The sequence below is a fragment of the Falco biarmicus genome, chromosome 9, assembly GCF_023638135.1.
Source record: "Falco biarmicus isolate bFalBia1 chromosome 9, bFalBia1.pri, whole genome shotgun sequence".
NCBI lineage: Eukaryota > Metazoa > Chordata > Aves > Falconiformes > Falconidae > Falco > Falco biarmicus.
Window position 1 is genome coordinate 34,120,364 of NC_079296.1, and position 21,650 is coordinate 34,142,013.

At 40.8% G+C, this 21,650-nt stretch overlaps 1 protein-coding gene across 2 annotated transcripts in view; it reads left to right on the top strand.

Annotated features, from left to right (window-relative positions):
* PRKG1 (protein kinase cGMP-dependent 1) overlaps nucleotides 1-21,650 on the top strand; it is a 508,829-nt gene that overhangs the window by 364,829 nt on the left and 122,350 nt on the right. For both annotated transcript variants that reach the window (XM_056352515.1, XM_056352514.1), the window contains exons 6-7: nucleotides 16,511-16,588; nucleotides 20,802-20,896. In XM_056352515.1, coding sequence (XP_056208490.1) covers nucleotides 16,511-16,588; nucleotides 20,802-20,896 — 173 coding nt within the window. The remainder of the gene's footprint in view (nucleotides 1-16,510; nucleotides 16,589-20,801; nucleotides 20,897-21,650) is intronic.

The following is a 21,650-nucleotide window of genomic DNA, read 5'->3' on the forward strand; positions in this document are numbered from 1 at the left end:
TTTGATCCCCTTCTCGAGTCATTTGATTCTCCATCATCAACAGACAGCTTTGGGAACAGATGCCTGGCATCAGAAATGAAATATTAGCTGCTGTCATGCTGCTGTATGCTCAGGGACTGTAGCATGGAGAGGCTGCTTCAGTGTTCATCCTTTAATTTCCCCTGCCTGGGTCCCACTGAACAGCTGGGCTGTCAGGAGGTCGCCTGACCTGAGCACAGCTCATGCATGTTTGGATATCCTCAAAAGGGGCATAAAAATCCTTGCTGAAGGCCAGCTATGTGTTGGGAAGGACTGAAACTCAGCTTCCCGTTCAACTGCAGGTTTCTTGGGATCAACCAAGTCTGTCTGGTTCTTCCCCTGAAAGTCGTGTAAAACAGGCAAGAAGGGATCTCTTGCTGGAGATGTGTGTCCTTCAGATGCTCTTCCTCTACTCAACATTACACTTGTGCTGAAAAATAAGACTCTTAAGTATCTCATAATTAATATAAAATCAAAATAACTGACTGTTAGTTCAGAGAGAAAAGTGCAAAAAATAGCTCATTGCTGGGAAAACTTGCGATACCACTGCAGTGGAAAATGCTGATGTCCTAAATCAGGGCATCAGTGGAACAGATGTGCTTTCCTCCTCCTGTCCCTCCTGATTTCTGTCCACCCCAAGGACTAGGAAATGTAAACAACATGGCTGTTACCACCACATAGTTTTGTGTTTTACCAGGGTGAAGGTTTTCCCTGGCTGTGTAGGAGTGGGGTTTATTAACTGTGAGGATGGGCAATCCCATCTCTGTTGCCATAAGACTCAGTACTGTCCTTGTCCACTTGTAGACCCAAATAGTAATTTTCCAAGTTCCTTGCAGAGAAAGCCACAAAAGATATAATTCTCGTTTAAAAAAAAAAAAAAAACAAAAAAAACCAAACCAAAACAAAACAAAAAAAAAAAACAAAAACCCCCAACATAGTGAAGTAATCTCTGGATTGATGTGCTTTCCTTGCCCAGTAAGGAAATAGTCAGCTCTCCGTTAGCAGTGTTGTGTCTTGTGCCAAAAATCTGACCTAGATTACATTTTCATAGTGTTGGTCTGTTTTTCTTTTCAGTGCTAATATTAAGATATACACCAGAAAAAAAAGCTGCTTTAAAGCACAAAATAGATCTAGTCAGTCCAAAATTTATATGTCTGGTCATTGTATGAGAGATTGATGAAGATGTTATTGTTGAGGGGTTAATTCTTGATCCACTTTGTCTCTTAGTAATCTAAACTTTTATCCTGTTCTGAATTTTTAATGTCATTATTGATTTCTTACAGCTTCATGTTTCTTTACTGTTGCACAAAAGCCTGGAATAAGTTGTAGGCAGTGGAAAGGTCCAGTAAAATTTTCTTTGTAACAACTTCATAGCAAAGTTCAAATTGACGTGGCTGGAGGTGTGTGAGCATATTTTGCCAGTAATAAGTCTATTCTAACTGTAATAAATAATGAATTCTGTGCTTAGGGGTGGATATTTTGCATTTCTATATTAAAATACAGGTTTTATCGGAATTTAGCAAGTTCTATTATCAATAAGACAGTTGCAACCCAGGTTAGGGTGCACGGCTCAAGGCAGTTTGTTTCCATTGAGAGAAGTTGTTACTGCTATTGAAAATAATAGAGCTTTTGGGGTTTCCCATTTCATTGCACACTCAGAGTAGAAGTTCACTTGCTGCTTTAATAAATGTATTTCAGGCAAACATTTTATCTTGGTTACTCCAGTTTAATTCACTTCCAAAAATCCTTGTACTCCAGAGTGCTTTTTGGCAGACTGGGAGTGGAGTCTGAGTTTGTATGCATGCAGGCTGATAAAACTGTGCTGCTTTTTTCTTTCATTTGAACAGTTGATGAGAGAAATCAAGGGAAAAGGAGAATATTTTCTAGCAACAGCTGAAATCTGCAGAGGTATAAAAGGGAGTATATGGTGTGATAGTGTTTAATTCATCTGGTGCTGCAGGGCTCACATTTTAAGTCAGAACGGGTTGTCACCTACACAAACCCCTAAAGAAGTTGCCAAACTGGAAACAACTGATGAATTCAGGTGTTTGAATTGGGCAAATTACCTGTTTCAGTTATACTCTGTAGAGACTGGATAAATAAAATGTTTTTCACAATTTTGCTTCCAGTAAAGTTGGTTTCTAGTGACAAGTTAAAGAAGTGCATTAGCATATGGAAAGGTAACGTTTCCTCTTTGGATCAGACCACAGAAAGAAAACATATTTCATCGCAGGTTACTTGAAGAGTGGCTGAATATATTCAATTAATATGCTTTTTTATTCCTCATGACAGATTAGAAAATTAGTTTGGATCCTCATGGCAATGCAAATAACTTGTCTGAATAAGCATACCAAATTTGGAGCAAATTAAGAGAAATATAAGAAACAAATATGTTGATTTACGTTGTTTACTTCCAATTTCATTTTTGCAAGGAATTGATTACCATTTTAATAGTTGTGGAACCAGCCTTTAGATTTACGGAGGCAAATTGGTGTTCCACACACATTCTTTGATTATAGAGAGAAAAACAAGTCAGACCTATTCAGGAAAGAAAGAGAGAAGAGCTACTTTTCTTGCATTTTAATGAAATTTAATTAAACCCCCACATGTTTAAGTTGCTTGAGATTGGAGAGATGGTTTATGGTGCAGTGATGTAGAGTGGTATTGTTTCTTGATGTATTTCCTCAAAAACAAAGCTGTCAAAGTTGATGTGCTGTCATATTGCTGAGGGAGACCTTTCAATCTCTATTTAAAAAACAAAGCACCTTTCACTTCCCAGTCTGTTGAACTGAAGCAAATTGAGTCACAGCAACATGTTAATGTTCAAAGTAGGCTGGGAATGTTATGGGACAGGGGTTGTTCAGGTAGAGATTTCAATCCTACAGAAGCTTATTCTCAAAGTTAAATGTGTGCAACTGGTCATGGGCATGCAAACTCTTTTTTTCATGTTAATATTTCCAATTTCCAATTGGCAGTTTGATTTTATTATTTTTTTCCCCCAGGGTCAGCATCAACCCCATGCAACTTGCTGTACAATTTTTATTTTACTTTTTTTTTCTTAATATTACTTGATTTTACTGTTCACTAATTTTTAGTCAGGGTAACTGATTAATTAACTCCTCTGTCTAATTATTTATCACTCATTTAATTCTCCACATTTCACATTGATTATCTGTGAATCAGTTGTTATTTTAACTAGCAAGCAGTGTCGTTTTTTCTACCCCAATTCATTGATGGCTTGATCTGTGGGCTAATACCAATGTCAGCTTTCACCCAACTAATTTGCTGTCTCTCGTTACCACAATCATTTCTTGTGGGAATAAATCCTATTTTTTCCATATTGGTTCCTCTCTTGTCTTCTTGAGCCACGCTCTTTGCTAAAGCTCTTCTCCCAATTCTCCTTAGCCTATCCCAGTGTGCTACTTTCACCCACCTGTATCATCTTCATGCTCTCTTAATCCTTGAACTACCTGTCCTTGAGTTCTCGCTCTTCATCTTTGAGGTTTGTCTTGACTTTTTACCCTCTTCACCCCCATCTGTATCTCTTTGAACTTTCCAGCTTTTTCAGCATCCTCTCCTTCCTCCATTTCTCATCCTTCTGGAAGTCCTTTTTCTTCTCAGAAGATTGTCCCACCCACTAACCTACTTTTATTTCTTTTTTCCTGTTTCTTTTCACTTAAGTAAATGAAGCTGTCCCCCACTTGACAGCACTTCTGCAGCTTCTCGTGGCTTCTCGCAATACCAAATAGATGTGTGGTGGCAGGGCTGAGCTCCCTGCTCTGATCCCCTCATCCTTCCTTTTGCCTTTTCACATCCTTCAAGCATCTCTACCTGTGGTCTTTCTGCAAGAGCATCAGGATTTCCAGTCATCCTTTTCACCGGTTGCCACCTACTTTGTCTCCTCTTTCTCCTTGTATGTTTTCACATCAATCTTTGCTGTGTGTGTATGTGGATAGATAACCTGCTTTCAGTGGCTACACCTCCAAAAATTAGCACTTGTGAGCTTCTGCTGATTTCCTTTATAAATGGATTGTGGCCTGCAGGCAACAGTTTGGACACCTCTTGAACTTTTGCCCTATGTGCTCCCACTCAAGAAGGTTGTCATTGACCAGGGCAGTAACAGGGACAGTGTCAGGCTCGGGGGTAAGGAAGGTGGTGGCCCCTGCACCTGCTGGTGACAGTGTTTTACAATTCCATCTGTTTTCCAGGCAGAAATGCAGAAACAGATGTTTGCCTCAGTACCATGAAGAAAAAGTAGCTGAGAGGTTGTTGCCTCCCAGTCTGTTTGCAACTTAGGAAGCCTGATTGCTCTCCAAAAACGGTTGTCAGACTGCATTACAGTAACAGTGGGGATGGAACGAGAGTTATAATGTGGTTTCTAATGTGCCTTGTGTCTACTTTTAGAGCAAATAAAGACAGGAAATTTCTTCAGCTATAATGCATTAAAAAAAATTATGCTTTTTTTGATATTATCTTTTCTCCTCTTTATCTCTTAAAAGTGCACGCTGCATTTAGGAATCAAAACTGTATCTCAGGTCTTCATTACAAACCTTAATGGACACATCCAGTCCAAATCATCCTGGCTCACAGTCCTGTATTAGGTCTGGCTGAGCCCCACAGCAGCCCCCATAGTGCTGTGGTTTGTACTGGTAGCTAGAAAAGTGGTGACACACACCAGCGTTCTGGCTACTGCTGAGCAGCGCTCGCACAGCATCAAGGCTGTCTCTCCAACATTCCCCATCCTCACCACTAGGCTGAGGGTGGGCAAGACCTTGGAAGTGGACATGGCCAGAACAGCTGACCCAAAGTGACCAATGGGATATTCCATACCATATGATACCTGCTCAGATGTAAAAGCTAAGAGAAAGGAGTAAGAAGGGGGGCATTCATTATATATGACATTTGCCTTCCAGACCTTCCAAGGAAGTGGCCAAACATTGCCTGCTGACGGGAAGTAGAGAATAACAACTTTAGTTTTCCTTTGCTTCTGCGTGCGTGACTTTTGCTATTGCTTAATTAAACTGCCTTTATCTTGACCCACAAGTATTTTTTTCCATGATATTTTCTCCCCCTTCTCCCTTTTCTGCTGAGTAGGCAAGTGGTAGAGAGCTTGGTGGGCACCTGGTGCCCAGCCAGGGTCAACCCACCACAAGTCTGTAGAATGTCATGTCATCTGCTTGATATTCTGCAACATCCTTTAGTCTTAGAGGTGGCTGTATAAAAATCTTTGAAGGTCAACAAACCTTTATCTACACAGGACAGCTTCTACTATTCATCCAGTCACGTGAGCGTTCAAGAGTCCCTGAAGATGCTCAGGTTTGCTCACAACTCTTGGTTTTGAAAGTGGCTGGGAAGGAAACTTGAAGGTGACAGCAGGACTTGCCTTTTGCCTGAGAAATTTTTAGTCACATCAGATCTGAAGGTTCTGGTAAAGGAAGAGTTGAGCAAACATTCTGTTTATATGGGAGGGGATAGAGGAGCCTCCTTTCACCACAGGACTCTTTGCTGACTTTCAAGGAGTACAAAAGAGAAAAATTCATCTGAAAAAGCCATGGGGAGCACAGAGAAGGCATTTCCTCCTGTAACAGTGCTGCCCACTGCCTTGGATGGTGAGGAGGATGCTCAGGAGTGGGAAAAGGAAAGGGCCGAAAGCTCCTTCCATCTCGTGCATGTGTCCTCCCTTTTGAATGCAGGAACGTGGGCCAACATTTGCCAGATATGGTCCCTTACACATTGTGTTGCCTTTTATGTATCCCTGAAAACTGGACTTGATGAACACTGGGTTGTAGTCCAGTGGAATCTAGGAGAAGGGTATTAAAATGAGAGCAGAAAAGCCAATGTTGTGTTTTTCATGATTGGAAAATGATACCACTGAAGTTTATCCCTACTTCATGCCCTTTTTCGTAGTATTGCATGGTTTAGGGGACTTATTTGATGAGACATGTTTGTTCAGTGTCAAACCTAATAAATCCTGTTTGAGTATGTATCTCGCAAAAGTTACAAGTGGTCCTATTTATCCACTATTTATTACCATGAGGAGAGTTGTGTTAAGGTTTGATGTACTGGTGGTAAGACCTTAACTTTTATGGTGTAAAACGAAACTGAACTGATCAGCTGTGTGCACTGGGTTGTGGAAGTGCCAGAGATGTGGCACTGCTACTTCTTTCTGTGTGAGAAGTCAACCTTCAGGAAGCTCCTGAATCATCACAACTGTAATGCGGTATTGACAGGTCAATGCAAAAGTCTTGAATTCATGGTGAAAATTCTGCCTGTGTTTCAGGACCAGCAGCTTCACCTAAGGAGTCATCAGAGCTCTGGTCAGAGTTGGAAAAATCACAGTTTGGAGACTGTCTTTTGCTCTGAACTGAGTACGCTGAGTTTCTCTCTTCCACAGCTTCCATTTTTATAACCTCATTTCCATTGCCTATCCTGCCTTGTCCCCAGCAGATTTTGGCAGGTACCACCTAGCAGCTCATAGGGGAGAGGACTGGTTCCAGTTCAATTTATGGATGTCTTGTATGTCTGTGGGATGCTGAAGTTAGAGGTGGTTTTAAGAAAAAGGGAGGGAAAGAAGGTACCAGCCCCAGCTCCATCCCTACCCATGTCGCATGCTCCCTCCTCACCATGTCTCTGCACAGCACAGTGAAATTCAGATTCATGGAACAGTAGTGCTAAACCCTAAAAGAAACAAGGAAATTAAAGAAATCATTTAACCAAAGAACTTCAAATTAGGAACATTTATTGCATTGTTACATTTCAGAAACAGCAGGGGACTGTTGGAGGACTGTTGTTTTATTCATTTTGTTTTGTACCCGGTGGAGTAGGTGTAGGCTGTACTTGCCTTTGCTTCAGTGAAGTAATGGTTGAATATACCTCTCTGACTGTTCCTGTGCAGTCTGTTATATTCCTTTCACCTGGTGAAATCAGTGTGACCAAGTTCTGAGAACCACGTTATATCTTGATATTAGGAGGTGTGCCGCCAACTTTTTTTTTTTTTTGGTCTAAGTAAAAGGCACTTCATAGCATACCAGTTGCTCCTTGTTTGGTTTGTAGCTTGTTTTGTTGCCATATCCTCACCTCCTGTCTCATGAGGATGCACAGACAACCTCAGTCAAGGACACCCAAACCCACCATTCAGAGTGATTTGTATTATTCTGTATGCTGGACTTGAGTGTCCACATGCAAAGAGTCCCTTTAGGTGCACTGAGATTATTGCAGTTCAGGGGATGGTTTTGTGGGAATCAGAAGCAACCTGTAAACTGCAGAAGACACCACAATTGGAGGAGACACCCAGACTGTCCAAAATGTGCCCAGGAGCATGTTGTTCTCTTATTGCTGTTACAGTCCATTAAGAAGCCACAGTGAATCAGTGCAGAACAGATAAAATGTTTACTACAAGGCTTTAGCAAGGCAACAGTCTTCTATAACTATTACAAAACAGCTTTGACTTTAAAATATATATTCAAATACCTAGTTTTAACTCGAATAGCTTGACTTTTAAGAAGGAGGAGTTTGTGATCCATTAGTGAGAAAAATAAAAAATTCCTGCAGAAGGTTGCCAGCTCAGTTAGGGCCAGCTGCATCTGAAAATAGGCACTGGCAACCCCAGGTTGCTGTAGGGTCATCCACATGTTTCCAGCTCGGGTTCACAACCATTTGGGATGGTGGAGGTGTGCTAATAACATACTAATTCCTGCTGCGAAACCCCACCATGGGCCAGCCTGCATTTCCTTGTCCCCCAGTGTATGGTGGCAGGTGGACGTGGGACAAGCTGCTCATCAGCATCCCCTGTCTGCTGGGTTTATCCTTCTTCATCTGCTTTCCCAATCCTGTGCATGAATGATGTTTAATTAAAAGGTATGGTTTAACCCTCACTTCCCATCAACCGTGGATCTTTTCCATATTTTAATTTCCCTCTTGCTTAACTTCAGTTAAGGTGCTGTTTAGAGGGGTACTGAAGACATCTTAAGTGTCAAAAATCAGACCCACCTGCTATGCTTTGATTCACAGGATGAATAAGAAGAGGACCACAATATGATAATCCTGCCCATCAGGTATTTCAAGGAGCAGTATTTTGAGATAATTCATGGGAATAAGACACATAGGAAAACCAGAGAAACAAAGTTTTATAATTCCTAAGGAATTCAGTACAGAATACCAATATTAACCTGCTTGTTTTGCAGCATTTTTTAGCAAATAAACATTTTTTATAAATCCTATTTTGTTAGCAGTGCTGTTGTCATTCCAGACTTGAAAAAAATGTTTAAGGCAGAAAGGCCAGAACAGAAACAAAAGTATTTTGAAAGCTGCTTATGTTTGGAGTTTTGGTGATGGTTCTATGAACACTTTTTTTAAATCACCAACAAAGTAATTTAGATTAATGTTTTTTAAAAAAAATGCACCTTGGGTAAGATGGATTATGCATTGGGCGCTGTCATCAAACCCATGTTACCCTCACTGGTCTGTGTGGTGCAAACCTGGCTGCAGGGAGTGAAACTCCTCGTTTCAAAGCCACCTTTCTGTTTCTGCTGCCCTGACATGACCTTTGGCAGGGTTTTGGCCTTTTGATGCCACAGCTGACGTGGGTTACGTAGCTCTCCAAACAAACATTCTATTTTCCACGTTTTTCCAAAATTTCTCAGTATAAACACAGCAGTCAAAGATATCCAGCTGGAGGGAAAAATGAGGTTTTCTGAAGTTTAACCATTGGGTTGGTCTCCAGCATCAAGGTTTCTCCATCAAGCCTGTGTCAACACTTGGCTGGCCTTTAAATGTGTCTCACTTTTTGATGGCGGTTGGGAACACAAGCTCCCATTGAAGTTGGCGACTGACAAAGTAAGGTCAGTGGGCCAAAACCTTCACCCAAGCATCAGCGTCTGAAGTTGCCAAGCACATGTTTTCTCTGTGTGGTGGGTGAGGTGTCCCCTAGTCTTGTGGAGGAGGGTGTTGTTGCAATGTGGTAGCACATGAGAAGTGCCAAAAGCAGGGCAAAGCATCTGAAGCTCTTGTAGTGGGCACAGATGGTGGTGGCACAAGTCTGGGTCCTGCATGGTGCCCAGATGTTGTGCGTGCATCTGGCTGCCCTTGGAGGGGTATCCATCTGAGCTGCTCTGCCTTGGCTGTTCCCATCAAACAAAGTTTTGGCTCTGGGTGTAGTCTTGTGAAAGAAGAAAGCTGATTTTTCCTCCAAGTATTGGCATACCGTGAGTTTATGAGCTGTGAGTTGTTTCTGTGCACATTGAAGGGCTGTGATAGAAACACTTCCTCTCTGGGAAGAATGAGGTGCAGAAATTCACATTTCAGACACTCGCGTCTTGTTCCAGCTATGATGTCACCATTGCAAACAAAGAAGAAAAGGAGGAGGTAAATGCAGTATGTGATGCTACACTTATGTAATGACTAGTGGAGTAAATTAATTGCAGAAATATCTTTTTTGAGAGGGATGGTATAAGATGATTGCTGAGGCCACCTGATATGTGCTCAGACAAGCCCATTCATGTGGGTTTTGTTTCAGTGGGAGGTTTTCGTTGGTGAGGACATGTGGTTTTGGTTTCAGGGAGCACAGTGACTGAAAAAAGCAGTTATTGTCAAAATTCGTTGCTATTTTTTGTTGAAGCTGATGCCTCACTGTTTCTAATTTTGTCAGTATTCAATGCAAGGTTGGTCTCATAAATATCCAATTGATTCTCAAAAAAGCTTTAATTACATGGGGTGTTTCTCCACTCAAGGCTGGGGCAGCTTGTTGGCATTCTGCATGGGATGAAGGTTTTTGTAAAGCAGGATGTTTACTCCTTTTAGAGCATAATCTGACTCCATCATGAGATGCTCTGTACCTCTACTAGTTCTTCTGTGGGGTACACTGAGCATATCAGGGAGACTTATCAATGTCTCACCCTATCAAACCCACTAAGTAAATGTGTTATCTTTTCCCCTTGGTGCTAGGATATTTTCTTGCCTTTAAGTAAAATTGATAATAGAAGAAAGTTGGGAGGAAAGATTTTTATAGAAGCTGCTATTACTGGACGAACTGGAGACCACCAGGAGAGAGGCACTTGTGCTGATGGGCCACATAGGAGGACTTTGAGGACGAGATTCCAGGACTTGTGTTAATCTAAGAGGGAAAAGATATTTTGTGAAAGACTCAAGCTTGTCTGTATGCTGAGGTTGATTTTAACCTAGCTCTAACCATGTGAAGGCTGTTTAGACACGGAGTAGTACATGCATCGGATTAAAATCTGGCTCTGCTGTTGCATAGAAACTGGCCTTGTTTAGGGTTTGGCTTGGTTTCTTTAAACAACTTTATTTAAATGTTATCTTTTTTTCTAAGGGGAAGTGATAAGTTTGGAGTGATGGTAACAGTTAATATGGGGCTCTGACTGTTTGATACCTAGATTTCAGTATGTTTGATGTACATTGTATATTCACTATGTCTACATCTAGCTGGGACCTGCCAAACAGCTTTCATTTATACTTGAGTAATGTTCTTCTAAGTAATCTGATTTCTGTTGTTTCACTCTGGTAGTGTAAATTTAGTATGTCTTTCCACTTTCAGCTGTATTCGAGACATGCTTGGGCTTTCACCCTAAGTAATAAAACATGAAGTTGTTGAAGATGATGGTAATGTTGATGACGATGGAGAGCTTAAGGATAGGTGCAAGATGACTGGTTCAGATGGTGAAATTCTTGCTCTTCCTACATCAAGATAAACAGTCTACTTTTCTGTGTGCATTATCCAAATTGCTTTTAACCCAGGGTGTTGCTTTATATGGGGCTGTGGGGAGAGTATTTATCAATCCATAGTGATATAAATTATATATTTTACCTTACATTTGAAAGTGGCTGAGAGATCATGTGGGTCTCCCATGCTTTGGGAGAAATAATTCATTTTCTGCTGATCTACCTAGCCAGCAACGCAGGGAAGCGGAGGCAGCAAGCTATTCTTTTTAGGAGACCACATATCCTAAGTGGCTCATTGTGAAGATCTGGGGTTTGAGGTAGGTCAGAAATGAGATCTGAAAGCCTCTTCCTGTTGCTGCTTCCTAAAACAGGAGCACAGACAAGTCACTGGTATCACTGGGATGTTGTTGGTGACCAACAAGATGGACCAGCCAGAAACCTTCATTACGGGTCTAGCCTAGAAATTGTTTTAAATTTCTGTTGAGTTCCAGTTCAAAAGCCATTAATTGATCCCCTAATCCATCAAAAAAGCTGTTTAAACCCATCCTTTCAGGCTTCCTAATGTTACACAACGTTACATGATATAGAAGCGTGAAGGGAAGGAGTTGCCCAGATGGGCTTTAGCTCCCGCAGGTGAGCTCTAGCATTTGCCAATGTTATTTAGTTGAACTCAATGATCCCAATAAGTTCTTACTGAGAAAATGAGGACTATAAAGGAAAACAGATGATTACACAGTTTGTCTTGTTGCAAAGGTTTTCTAGCATGCTGTATTAGCTTGTGATAAAACAGATTAAAAAAACCCAAAACCAAAACCCAACAAACAAAACAATTATTAGCTCAGCTCCTTAATTTAGTGTTAAATCACAAAAGGTGTTATCACAGGTTAAAAATAAGGTGCTCCTGAAAATTCTTGTTTAATGCTGTACAAGAGACCAGAAGCTGGCAGTGGTCTGAGGCAAGGATCAAGAGTTAACAAGTTGGCATTATGTGGAATTCTTAAGGCAGGGGGGGGAAGGAGTTAATAGAGAAATAAAAAGTTCAGAGTTCAGAGGGTGGGCTGGTCTGAGGTGCTGGAAGTGCTCTGCTGCCATTGTGCTGGCTTACGGCAGTTGAGAAATGCTCCAGGAACTTTGAAATACTAATTGGGCTGGCTCTCTAATTTCATTTTTTTTTATTTTCCCTCCTCCTGTCAGGCTTGCCTCAGTGTTGATGAAGTAAATCTAAAGGCAGTTTGAGTTTCTGTAATACGTACATGACTTTCTCTTGCTTAAACATGTTTCAGGTTTGTTTCCTGTTAAAACATTTTGGTTAAAGACCTGTTCTTCTTTCCCTGAGAAAGCTAATTAGGGCTTTCTGGTTTTTTGGGTTTTTTTTCCTGCCTGACATTCTTTCTGTAAATACAGTGCCGTGGCTTTGAGCTCAGAGTTGGGCCTCACTGGGAAGACTTGAAACCTTTATTTTACAAGTATTTAAATGCTTATAGGAGTTAAACCATGTATAGGACAGATACTGGAATCAAGGCCATGGATATTAATGGAAGAATTTCTTTTAAGGAAACTTTCAATCTTTAATTTCAGATTTCTTGCATGTGCCAAAAAAGGAGAAAAACAGAGATACTTTTTTTATCACTTCTTTTTATTTTATCACTTACTTTCTTAAGAAGAAACCTCTTACTGGAGCATTTAACTATCCTCTGATAAACACACGAGCATTTAGGTCTCAAGCTTAGCTTGCACTCGGCATCCCCATGGATATCCCTGCATTTTTAAGGGTACAACCCCTTACTGGTATAGACTGGAAAAAATGTTATTATCTAGGAAAATGGGTTACTAGGAGGCCAGTGGTTTATTCAAGAGGTGGTAAGGCAGTTCTCACTCTATGGAGAGGTACCTTAAGGGGCCGGTGATGCTTTATAAAACAGCAGTGTAGTTAGCATGACAAATGCTCTAAATTTTGCAGCATTTATAATTCATTGAACCCGAGTCTTTATCCCCATTTGCCAAATCTTATAAAAGAGACATATGTGGCTTGCTGGTGTATGAGTGTTCCCAGCAGTAGTTTCTCAGCCTAGCATTGCTGTTTTCTTGAGTGCAGACTTTCTCAGCCTTTGATGCCAAACTGGAACCTCGATGCCTTAACTTATAACCCTTTCTTTCCCCCTGCAAACACAAGACCCTCGTAATTGTTAGCTTTGCTGCCTGGTTATCTTAATCTTGGCAGGTCATACAGCTGTATTTCTACAGCTCGCATTTCTGTTTGGGTTTTCTCCATTACATTTTTATGTTGGATTTCAGCTCTGGTATTCTGCTGGAGAGAAGAAGATGTAGGAAGAGTTAATATAGTCTGGTCAGGTCTTCCAGCTAGGAATTAATTTCTGTATTTTGCTTTAATTTTTTGTGGCCTGGAGGAGCTATGTTTTAGAAATATGTTCAAAAACTTACATCATGCTTAGGTTTCAGTGAAATCTACTAAATTAGCCTTAATCGTTGGGTATTGCCTTTCAAAATACAGAATTCTGTCCAGAGTCCCTTTCTCTTGGGAGAAAATCTGAAAAAAAAAAGAAGCTAAAATTTGTAAGCCTAAGCCCAAATCTGGGCTATTACACTAGTCGCTTAACCTTTTTTGTTCATATGCAACTACAAAGGTGGGATAGAAATATTTATTACTTATTTTAAAGACATTCTGGAAATTCTTTGACCAGTATATGCAGAGCTTTGAAGCTATAATTTATGAAGATGGCGACAAATTGTTTTTCTCTCCATCAGAAGGATCCCCTTCTGATCTGAAGCAACAGAGTCTTGCTTCCAACAGCTTGCTAGAGCTCAGCCATTGAATTTAATCTTCCAGAAGAAGCAGTGGGGTCAGTCTAAAGCTAGTAAAGACACATTGAACCTGCTTGCTTTACTGCTTTTCTTTTTTGTAATTTTAATCCAAATATTATTCCTTTGCATGTGCTACCACACCATTGTAAAGCTGTAGGAATTGTTGATTTTCCTCATGTTGTTCTTGGACTGGTTTTCTCTGATGAAATGGAGTTGCTAAAATGCGTTGATAAAATACAAATCAGCTATACCACGATTATGTACAACATTTGACAAAGTGCTTTGTCAGGGGGCTTTGTCTAATGGTACCGATGAACCTGGGAATGTATTGCTACCTTATACATGGCTGGCTAAAAGCAGGAGGCTTGTAATTATTTGGTTTTTTCGCATGTGTCATAAGTGAGCACTTATGCACTTTGCCTGCTTTGTGCAGTGCTTTCAATCTAAACAGACAGAAATAATTCAAAGGGCAAAGCACACGGATGAGTTGATTTGTGTTAAAGAGGAGAATTTGAGAGGAAGAGCATTGTTAGAGGACGGGGAAGGACAGGTTGATTGAAGCAAGAAGAATTGTGGTAAGGCCAGGTGGAATTAGCTGTGAAGGAAATGGGCTGAAATACATAAAGACAAAGATGTGGACCGTGGGAAGGGTGTGGAGAGAGGTGCCAATGAAGAGGAGGTCAAGCAAAATGAAAGCTCTGCATGACTGGGCACTCAAGGAAGGACTAAAGAAATATGATTTGAATGTTGGAAAAAGGACTTGCAATATTTTGAATGAGATTAGAGACGAAGGAAAAAAAAATACACAGTAGGCAAGAGATGCTAAAGTAAGAGGCAGCTTCACATCCTTCAAAGCTCTGATTTGTTCTCCTTCCCCATATTGTGTGGAAGCCTGCGTGGGAATGGTTGTGCAGACTCACAAGTGGAAATCAGGTATGACAGCAGGGCCGAGCCTCAGCACTGAGTGGTTGGTGCAGTTGTAACTGGTGACTAAGACCAAGAAATGGCCTCGTAGGAAGAAGGTTTTGCCATATTGAATGTGTTATTGGCCAGAAGTTGAGAGTCAGCTCTAAGGCAGTGTCAGCTGAAAATTATACAAAAGTCATATAAGCAGTAGCAGTTTAATATGTCTAATGAATATAAGTTGCCTGTGCTAAAATTGGAAACCTTTTGACCAGTATTTTCAATCATTCGATTTTTGGGTGCCTACAAGATTCCACTTGAGAGATTATAATCGCAACACCTTATAAAATCAGGCCCTTCCAAGGAGTCTCAATCTGGATGCTCAAAAATGTGCATCCTCAAAATCTTCTCACCAGAAACACCCCACATAAGAAGTAAAATTACGAGTTTGTGTCCATGGTCTCCTCCAGGCTTTTTTTCTCCTCTTCCCATTCTGACACATGGAAATAGGAAAAATGCTGCACTTCTTAGATCCCGTTCAGGATCAGGACAAACCCACAAGTTAGTCTACCTGACCCACTTTCACCGGTCCCTTTTCTGAAGACTGACATGATAACATTCAGTACTAGTTATTCTGACGGAGAACTTTTTTTTAAAATTCCTTAATCCTAGAGAGTCTGAAGAGTATTAATTACTAACATCCTGCTTTGACTTTCTGATTTTATTTACCCAGATATTTTTTAGGAAGGTATAAGTACCCACAGCCTAACTATATGTATTTTAAAGAACTAATCTAATTAATTCTTTATTATAATTCACTTGGATATCTTTTCTTTTTCCTAGGACAGTTACTTTTCATTAATAACCCCATATATCCAGTGCTCCCAAACCAAGTTATTGTTTTTCTCAGATGCATTTACGTGACTATATATTTTCATGTTGAAACCTGATATCAGGCTGCAAGTAGCACCAAAAAGGAGTATAAAAATCAATAAATAAACACAGGTCAATAAAAGACCCTTGAAAAAAAAATATCTCAAGCTTACCCAAATTCTAGGATTCTGATTAATTCCTTTGTCTTAGCTCAGATCCATCCTTGTTTATACATACTTTGGGATTAAAAGATCTGGTGGTCTTTTCAGGCATTGTGCTTTAATGTAGCTTCAAACAACACCCCAGCCAGAACATGGGGGATTTGGGGGGAGGTTTTGTTACAGATCGGTGCTGGGGCACAACAGACCTGATGCCTGCAGCTCTCTGCCAGGGCTTGATTAAAAAAAAACCAGCAGTCGTGTTCAGTGGAAGATGTAGGTAGAGATGTTTGGTGGGAAGCCCTTAGCACTCCCCTGCCTCTGCTTCCTGTTGCAGTGAAGTTTGTTGAATTTGCAGGGGGCAGAGCATCTCAGAAGAAAATGCCAGAGTCGGGGGGGGCTACATAGGAATGTAGAGTCTTCATTTAGAAAACATTGACTTTTTTTTTTTTTGGTGATGTATACACGCATATTGATTTTGATGGGGTAATACAAGGGATGAAGCTATCCTGTTAAGTTTAGATGCAAGCACTGATAAGCTGTGACATAAATTTAGCAAGGAATATTCCACAAAATAAGGCAAAAAAAGACGGATTAAACTACTATAATAACAGGAGAAGCGAAAAAAATATTTGTTGAATAAAGCCTTTGCTAGCAAAGCTGGGAAAATACCAAAACCAACCGAAAAAACAGGAAAAGAACTGTTTTTACAACAGGCGTATTATTGCAGTATGGTTCATGTACCGTATTCTCTGTTGAAAATTCCTCTGTCTGGTTTACTTAGTATAAATGGATTTAGGCTGTGAGGATAATTCATCTGGGCAAAAGCTGGCACTAGCACAATAAGAAGAAAAATGGGCAAGCCATAAACGGTTCCATTTTAATTATTATATCCCTTGACACAGGACAATTTTTAAATCGTGGCCAATGTCAGGCTGGGATAAAATTGTATCAGGGTTATGTTTCCATAAGTGTTAACTTGCAAAACTGCCAATCTATCTGCTGAATAACAGTCTCTGATGCTGTTTGTCTTTTTTTTTTTCCTTTTTTTCTTACAGACGCACTATGAAAATGGAGAGTATATTATACGACAAGGTGCTCGAGGGGACACTTTCTTTATAATCAGCAAAGGAAAGGTCAGTTGACACTCTTTGAAGGCAAATGAGATGATGACAACAATGGTGATGATATGCTCCCGAAATGCAGTGCCAGCCAGCGCTTTCTCTCTCCCCTCCCTGAGGCACAAATGCTGCAAGACTTGATGTTAATTAAACTTCTGGGTGCTGTATCGGTAGGGAAGAGTGGCCTGAAGGGGAAAAAATAGATCTCGTGCTGTTTTACACGTGTGCTCACAGTGAATACTTTGGGGTTGAAAACAGTTGTTGAGTCTTTGAGTAAATGACCAAAAAGCTCTTTTTTTTTTTTTTTTTTGTTAACAGTATATCCTACAATACTTAATGTTTTCTATGCTAAGTACCCCTCTTATGAGGCTGATGTCCAGTCTTCATTCTCATAGCTATCACTTCTCAGCTTCTCCAAATTAAATAATAGGAAACTGGAGAAGTCTGAGCTCTCTACTTGGGGAGGAAAAAAGGTCTAAGTTTCTGTTCCACTGCTCACAGGGAAAATATGCTTTTTGACCTCTTTTCTCATAGATTCCTGTTGGGATTTTATAGAACAAGTTTTTTCCTTCCATCAACTTTTTTTTTAATTATTTTTTTAGCTGGCCTAGTACTATGACACTTGAGAAATATTTGGCTTCTTTCCACGTAGCAGGATGGAGATACTCAAGGGAATACGCAGTGATTTCCCACTGCAGATGAGATGTGATACACGGAAAATAAACCACAAATGGATAAATATGCTTGAAAGTAGGCCAGCACCAGTCTCCTGGCTCGTGGGTCTGATGTTTACACCCAGGCACATATTAACATTGGCCTTGCATAATTAAAGGTAGCAAAAACCCCATGGCGCCCATAGAGGAAGAGTGTGGGTGTTGTACACTCCATTGGGTTGTCTCCCAAGGCAGCTGTTAGCTTTTGGGTACTAAAACTAGATTTTCACAGTCATCTTTCACTCTCTGTCTCTGGGAGTTAGATCTTCATCAGAAATAAAAATGGTCTTTTTCAGATGAATAAGACAGTTACGGACAAGTTTCTGAAACAAAGAGAATCATGGACTGCAGAAATCCCAGTTTGATGGTATTCCCTCATGCCCCTTTGCTTTCCTCAATTCAGAAGTAGTATTTCCTCTTCTCCCAGAATAAGGACAACCATGATACACACTTCAAATTTATTTTTTTTCTAATGAGCAGAAATAATGGGAGGGTGTGCCTCCCCCATTGAGTGTTTGAAGCCCTCCTTGCCATGTTGGCCAGCCTGTTGGCAAATGATGCTTTTTCCCGACTTGGTCAGGTGGATCCCATCCCTTCCCAGCACTCCTCAGTCTCCAGAGAGAGTCCCTTGGTTGTAAAAACTAAATCCCTGTTGACACCAGCTGGGCAAACAGTTGTTGACCTGCCCTCACACCTTGCCTGCAGGATGCAGGATGAAACCACCCATGCCCATGGCCTCTAGTCCTGCTTGAGATGCTCCCTGGCTTTATCTCTGGCCGTTGCTACTTTATCTTACTATGACAGCTGATGGCCAGAAAAAGGGAGCCAAAATAAAACAATGCACATAGGCTTGCTGAAAAATTCCCAGACCGTCAGCTGGATCCTGGTGGCTTGACAGAAATTTCCACAGGGGCAGTTAAATTCTGCCCAGTTTTCTCTTCCAAGTGTACTGATTTGCAAAAGAGGTATCAGTGACTGATAGAAGACAGATGGAATTGGAGAGTGTTTAATTTTAATGCCTATATTGGGGCATAATTGCTACACAGCAAATGTAATAACTAACCCATGCTAAGGATACAGCCCAGTATAGGAGGAATAGAACCTCAGCAGTGAAACATGGAATAAATGGATATGAAATATAGGATAAACATATCAATGTATGCTGCCTGAGACTTTCTGAAGCAGGGGCACGTAATGTCCCATGTGCCATGCTAAAACCCAACCCAGGCAGCTTAATAAGCTAGAAAAAATGCTGGCTGCAGCTCATGTACCTGAGATCTCCCATGTACTTTCTGCATTCAGCAGCATCACATGAGTATTTGCAACAAGAGCTACTTACTAAAACTCTGCCTTGCCTTTTATGTCAGAGTGGCTGTAGTGACAGTCATGGGAACAGAGAAGACTTTTTTTACATTTCTGAGCCCAGCACTTCTCTCAGAAATGCTTAGAAAGACTTCTGGTCTGTTTTCTTTCAGCCCTTGCTCCATGAATAGTTCTTTTAGGAGCAAAATCCTTTTCTTTTTCTCCATGAACTCCATTCTCTGCACTTGATCCCACTCCTGAGCTTGTTTATTATTTTAGCATGTTTTCTCAAGTCCAAGTGAATAGAAATCAAAAGTGTATTTAAAACACCCTGCCTCTAGAAATCTGTTGAATAATACATCAGATGAAAACAGCTCAGTCCCTTCTGCTTGCTAAGTGCTTCTGCTCCATGCCTTTACCTGGAGACAATGTGTGCCATGCTGTGCCACTGTACACCATTTTCTCTTTAAAACGAATGGCCTGGCACCAATTTAATGCCAGATCATGTGGGTTCTTAATTGGTGCCGTGGCTGTTCAGATGGCTCATCACTTTGAACCACACAGAAATCACATTCCTGCAATCCCTTAGCACTCGCTCCTTAGGATCAGTGGACGTCACCAAGAAAGAGCTTAAATCTGCATTAACTTTGTCTGAGGGGTTTTTTCATCAGCTACAAATGTTCCAGGCTTATCCATTACACATTTCTTTACCCTCTGATCTTTGATGAGTCACTGCAGATGTTAAATGTAGTGTGATGTAGATGGAGCACTCATTAATGACTCAAACCCACTGGTTTTACTATCCATGAAAGAGATGGGAGAAGGTGCAGACCACAGTTGTAAATTTAATAGTGCAATTAAACTGGAATGTCTCTAAATCCAAAAGGATGTGTCTGATGTCCCAGATTTTGGCTTTGTGAATTTGCATATAGAAAAGCTCTGCTAAAAGCCAAATATCCTGAAAAGGAGAAGCAGATGAGAGATTTTCCCATGTATGTGAGGTAACTCCAGAGAGTTGTTCATCCAAATTAAATTTTGGGCAACTCGGGCTTTGGAAATGCCTGTCCCTCTCCACTGACCATAGGCAGAGACTGGACAACTAGATTTATAGATGGTTAACATTGGGAGAGGTGATCCCTACCATGCACTGATAGCAGGAGGTTGTAGTTCACCTGCCTTCTCATACTGTAAGAGGTATGAGTTACCTCTGATAACAGCTGAAATGGAAGAAATGTTTCTTGTAGAGGGCCGTTACATCAAGAGCATTCATCTTTCATGGAGCCCTTTGCATCCTTGGTATGTCTATGTCATGCCATCCTCAGCACCCGGCAGAGGCTTTGTCATTACATGGCAGCTGAGATTTATACCCTGTACCAGCGCGGGAAATCAGAGCCAAGGGTGTTCTGATGATCAGTTACTATTTTTCTTCTGAATTCATTACGGAAAATAAAAAAGACCCCCCTGCAATAGGAAATCATTGCTCATAGATGCGAAGTCATCTTCCTATTCTTGCAGTGCCAGCTTCTTCAGCTTGGCTTGCGCTGGGTTGTACTACCAATGCTTTTACAAGTGGGTAGAAAGTCTGCTCTCCATCAGCAGTAATTGCTTTTCTCTTTCACTGCAAAATTAAGGTGGTATTTTCCTTTTAACTTGAATGAAAATACATGATTTTTGCTCCAGCTGCAGTTATCCCTTCACTGAATCTGACAGAGAGTAAAAAGGAGAGGAGGCATCTTTCATTTTGTAATGCTCCAAGCTGTTTCAATTATGTCTAAATGCAGATTATTTTTGTTATTCCTTTCCTTACGTGAACTTAGCAACACAGGAAAGAAGCTAACAGAAGCATGTGCCATGTCTGAAACACAGACAATATTTAGAACCTCTTTCTGCTGCTGACTCCATATGGGCAATGACTGTGCTTGTGCAGCCAGCTCCCTGTTTAGAGTTAAAAACCTTCAAAAAACCACAAGTATTGCATTTTTGCAAGAGTAGTAGGTACCTTAGTGGAAAGTAACTGCTCATTTTCCTGCACAGTTGGTTGGTGATGCTGAGGGAAGAGTGCAAGACTCTGGAGAATTACATGGTTCCCAGAGGATATAGGGACTGGAGCTTCTCCTGAGAGATCTGGGAGATGACAAACCCCTCTCTGAACAAACACGTTTTATTTGTTAATGAAAGTTTCTAAATACTGGGCGGAATTGGCTTTTCAACAGGTGAATGTTACCCGTGAAGACTCCCCCAGTGAAGATCCGGTCTTTCTCCGTACTCTAGAGAAGGGAGATTGGTTTGGAGAAAAAGCCCTTCAAGGGTAAGTGCTCCTGATGATGTAGCTCTTACGTTGAGATAAGTTTTCAAGGACTTTTGCAGCCTTCAGAGGGCTCTTGCATTTTGGAAAGTGTTTGGGAGTGGGTTTATGCTTTTGCAGTCAGGTATTGTCACTTGGTCTTGCGCGTTACAAGGAGGCTTAATGGGGAAACAATGTTTGTTCTGCAGTTGAGTGGTCAAATGCAGATCTTCCCATGTTTGTAGACTTCATAAAATAGTTTGTCTTTGCACCATCTTCCCTGACCATGCATTTGAAGGTCAAAAGGGCATAATCATGGTCTTGATGGGGTACATTGCTGGGGGCAGGGCGATGGTGGTGGTTTTAAAATTGTCTTATTGTGTAGATATGATTTTGGTGGAGGTGGGACTTGTATGTGAGTGACCTGTTACATATAAAAATTTTCCTTTGGGGATGAACTAGAAGAGAGAGAAGCTGTAAATCCATATTCAACAGATGATTATTATAAAACTATGCTTTATTTCCAAAGGGAGGATAAGAGTAGGAATAGTAAAACATGTGCTTCAGGCAGGAATTTGGAGTGCCCATTCATCTTAATGGACAGACAGTCATCCCATCCTGGGTGCTTTTCTGTGCATAATAGCTATTAGGCTGCTTTTTCAGCTATTAATTAATTAATTGATATTTGATGCTGTGATAACACGCTCAATCCTTGCTAAATCATCCTTCTTCCAAAAAGAAGGCAGCAGAACATTGGAAGGCCAAATTTCTTGTTAGT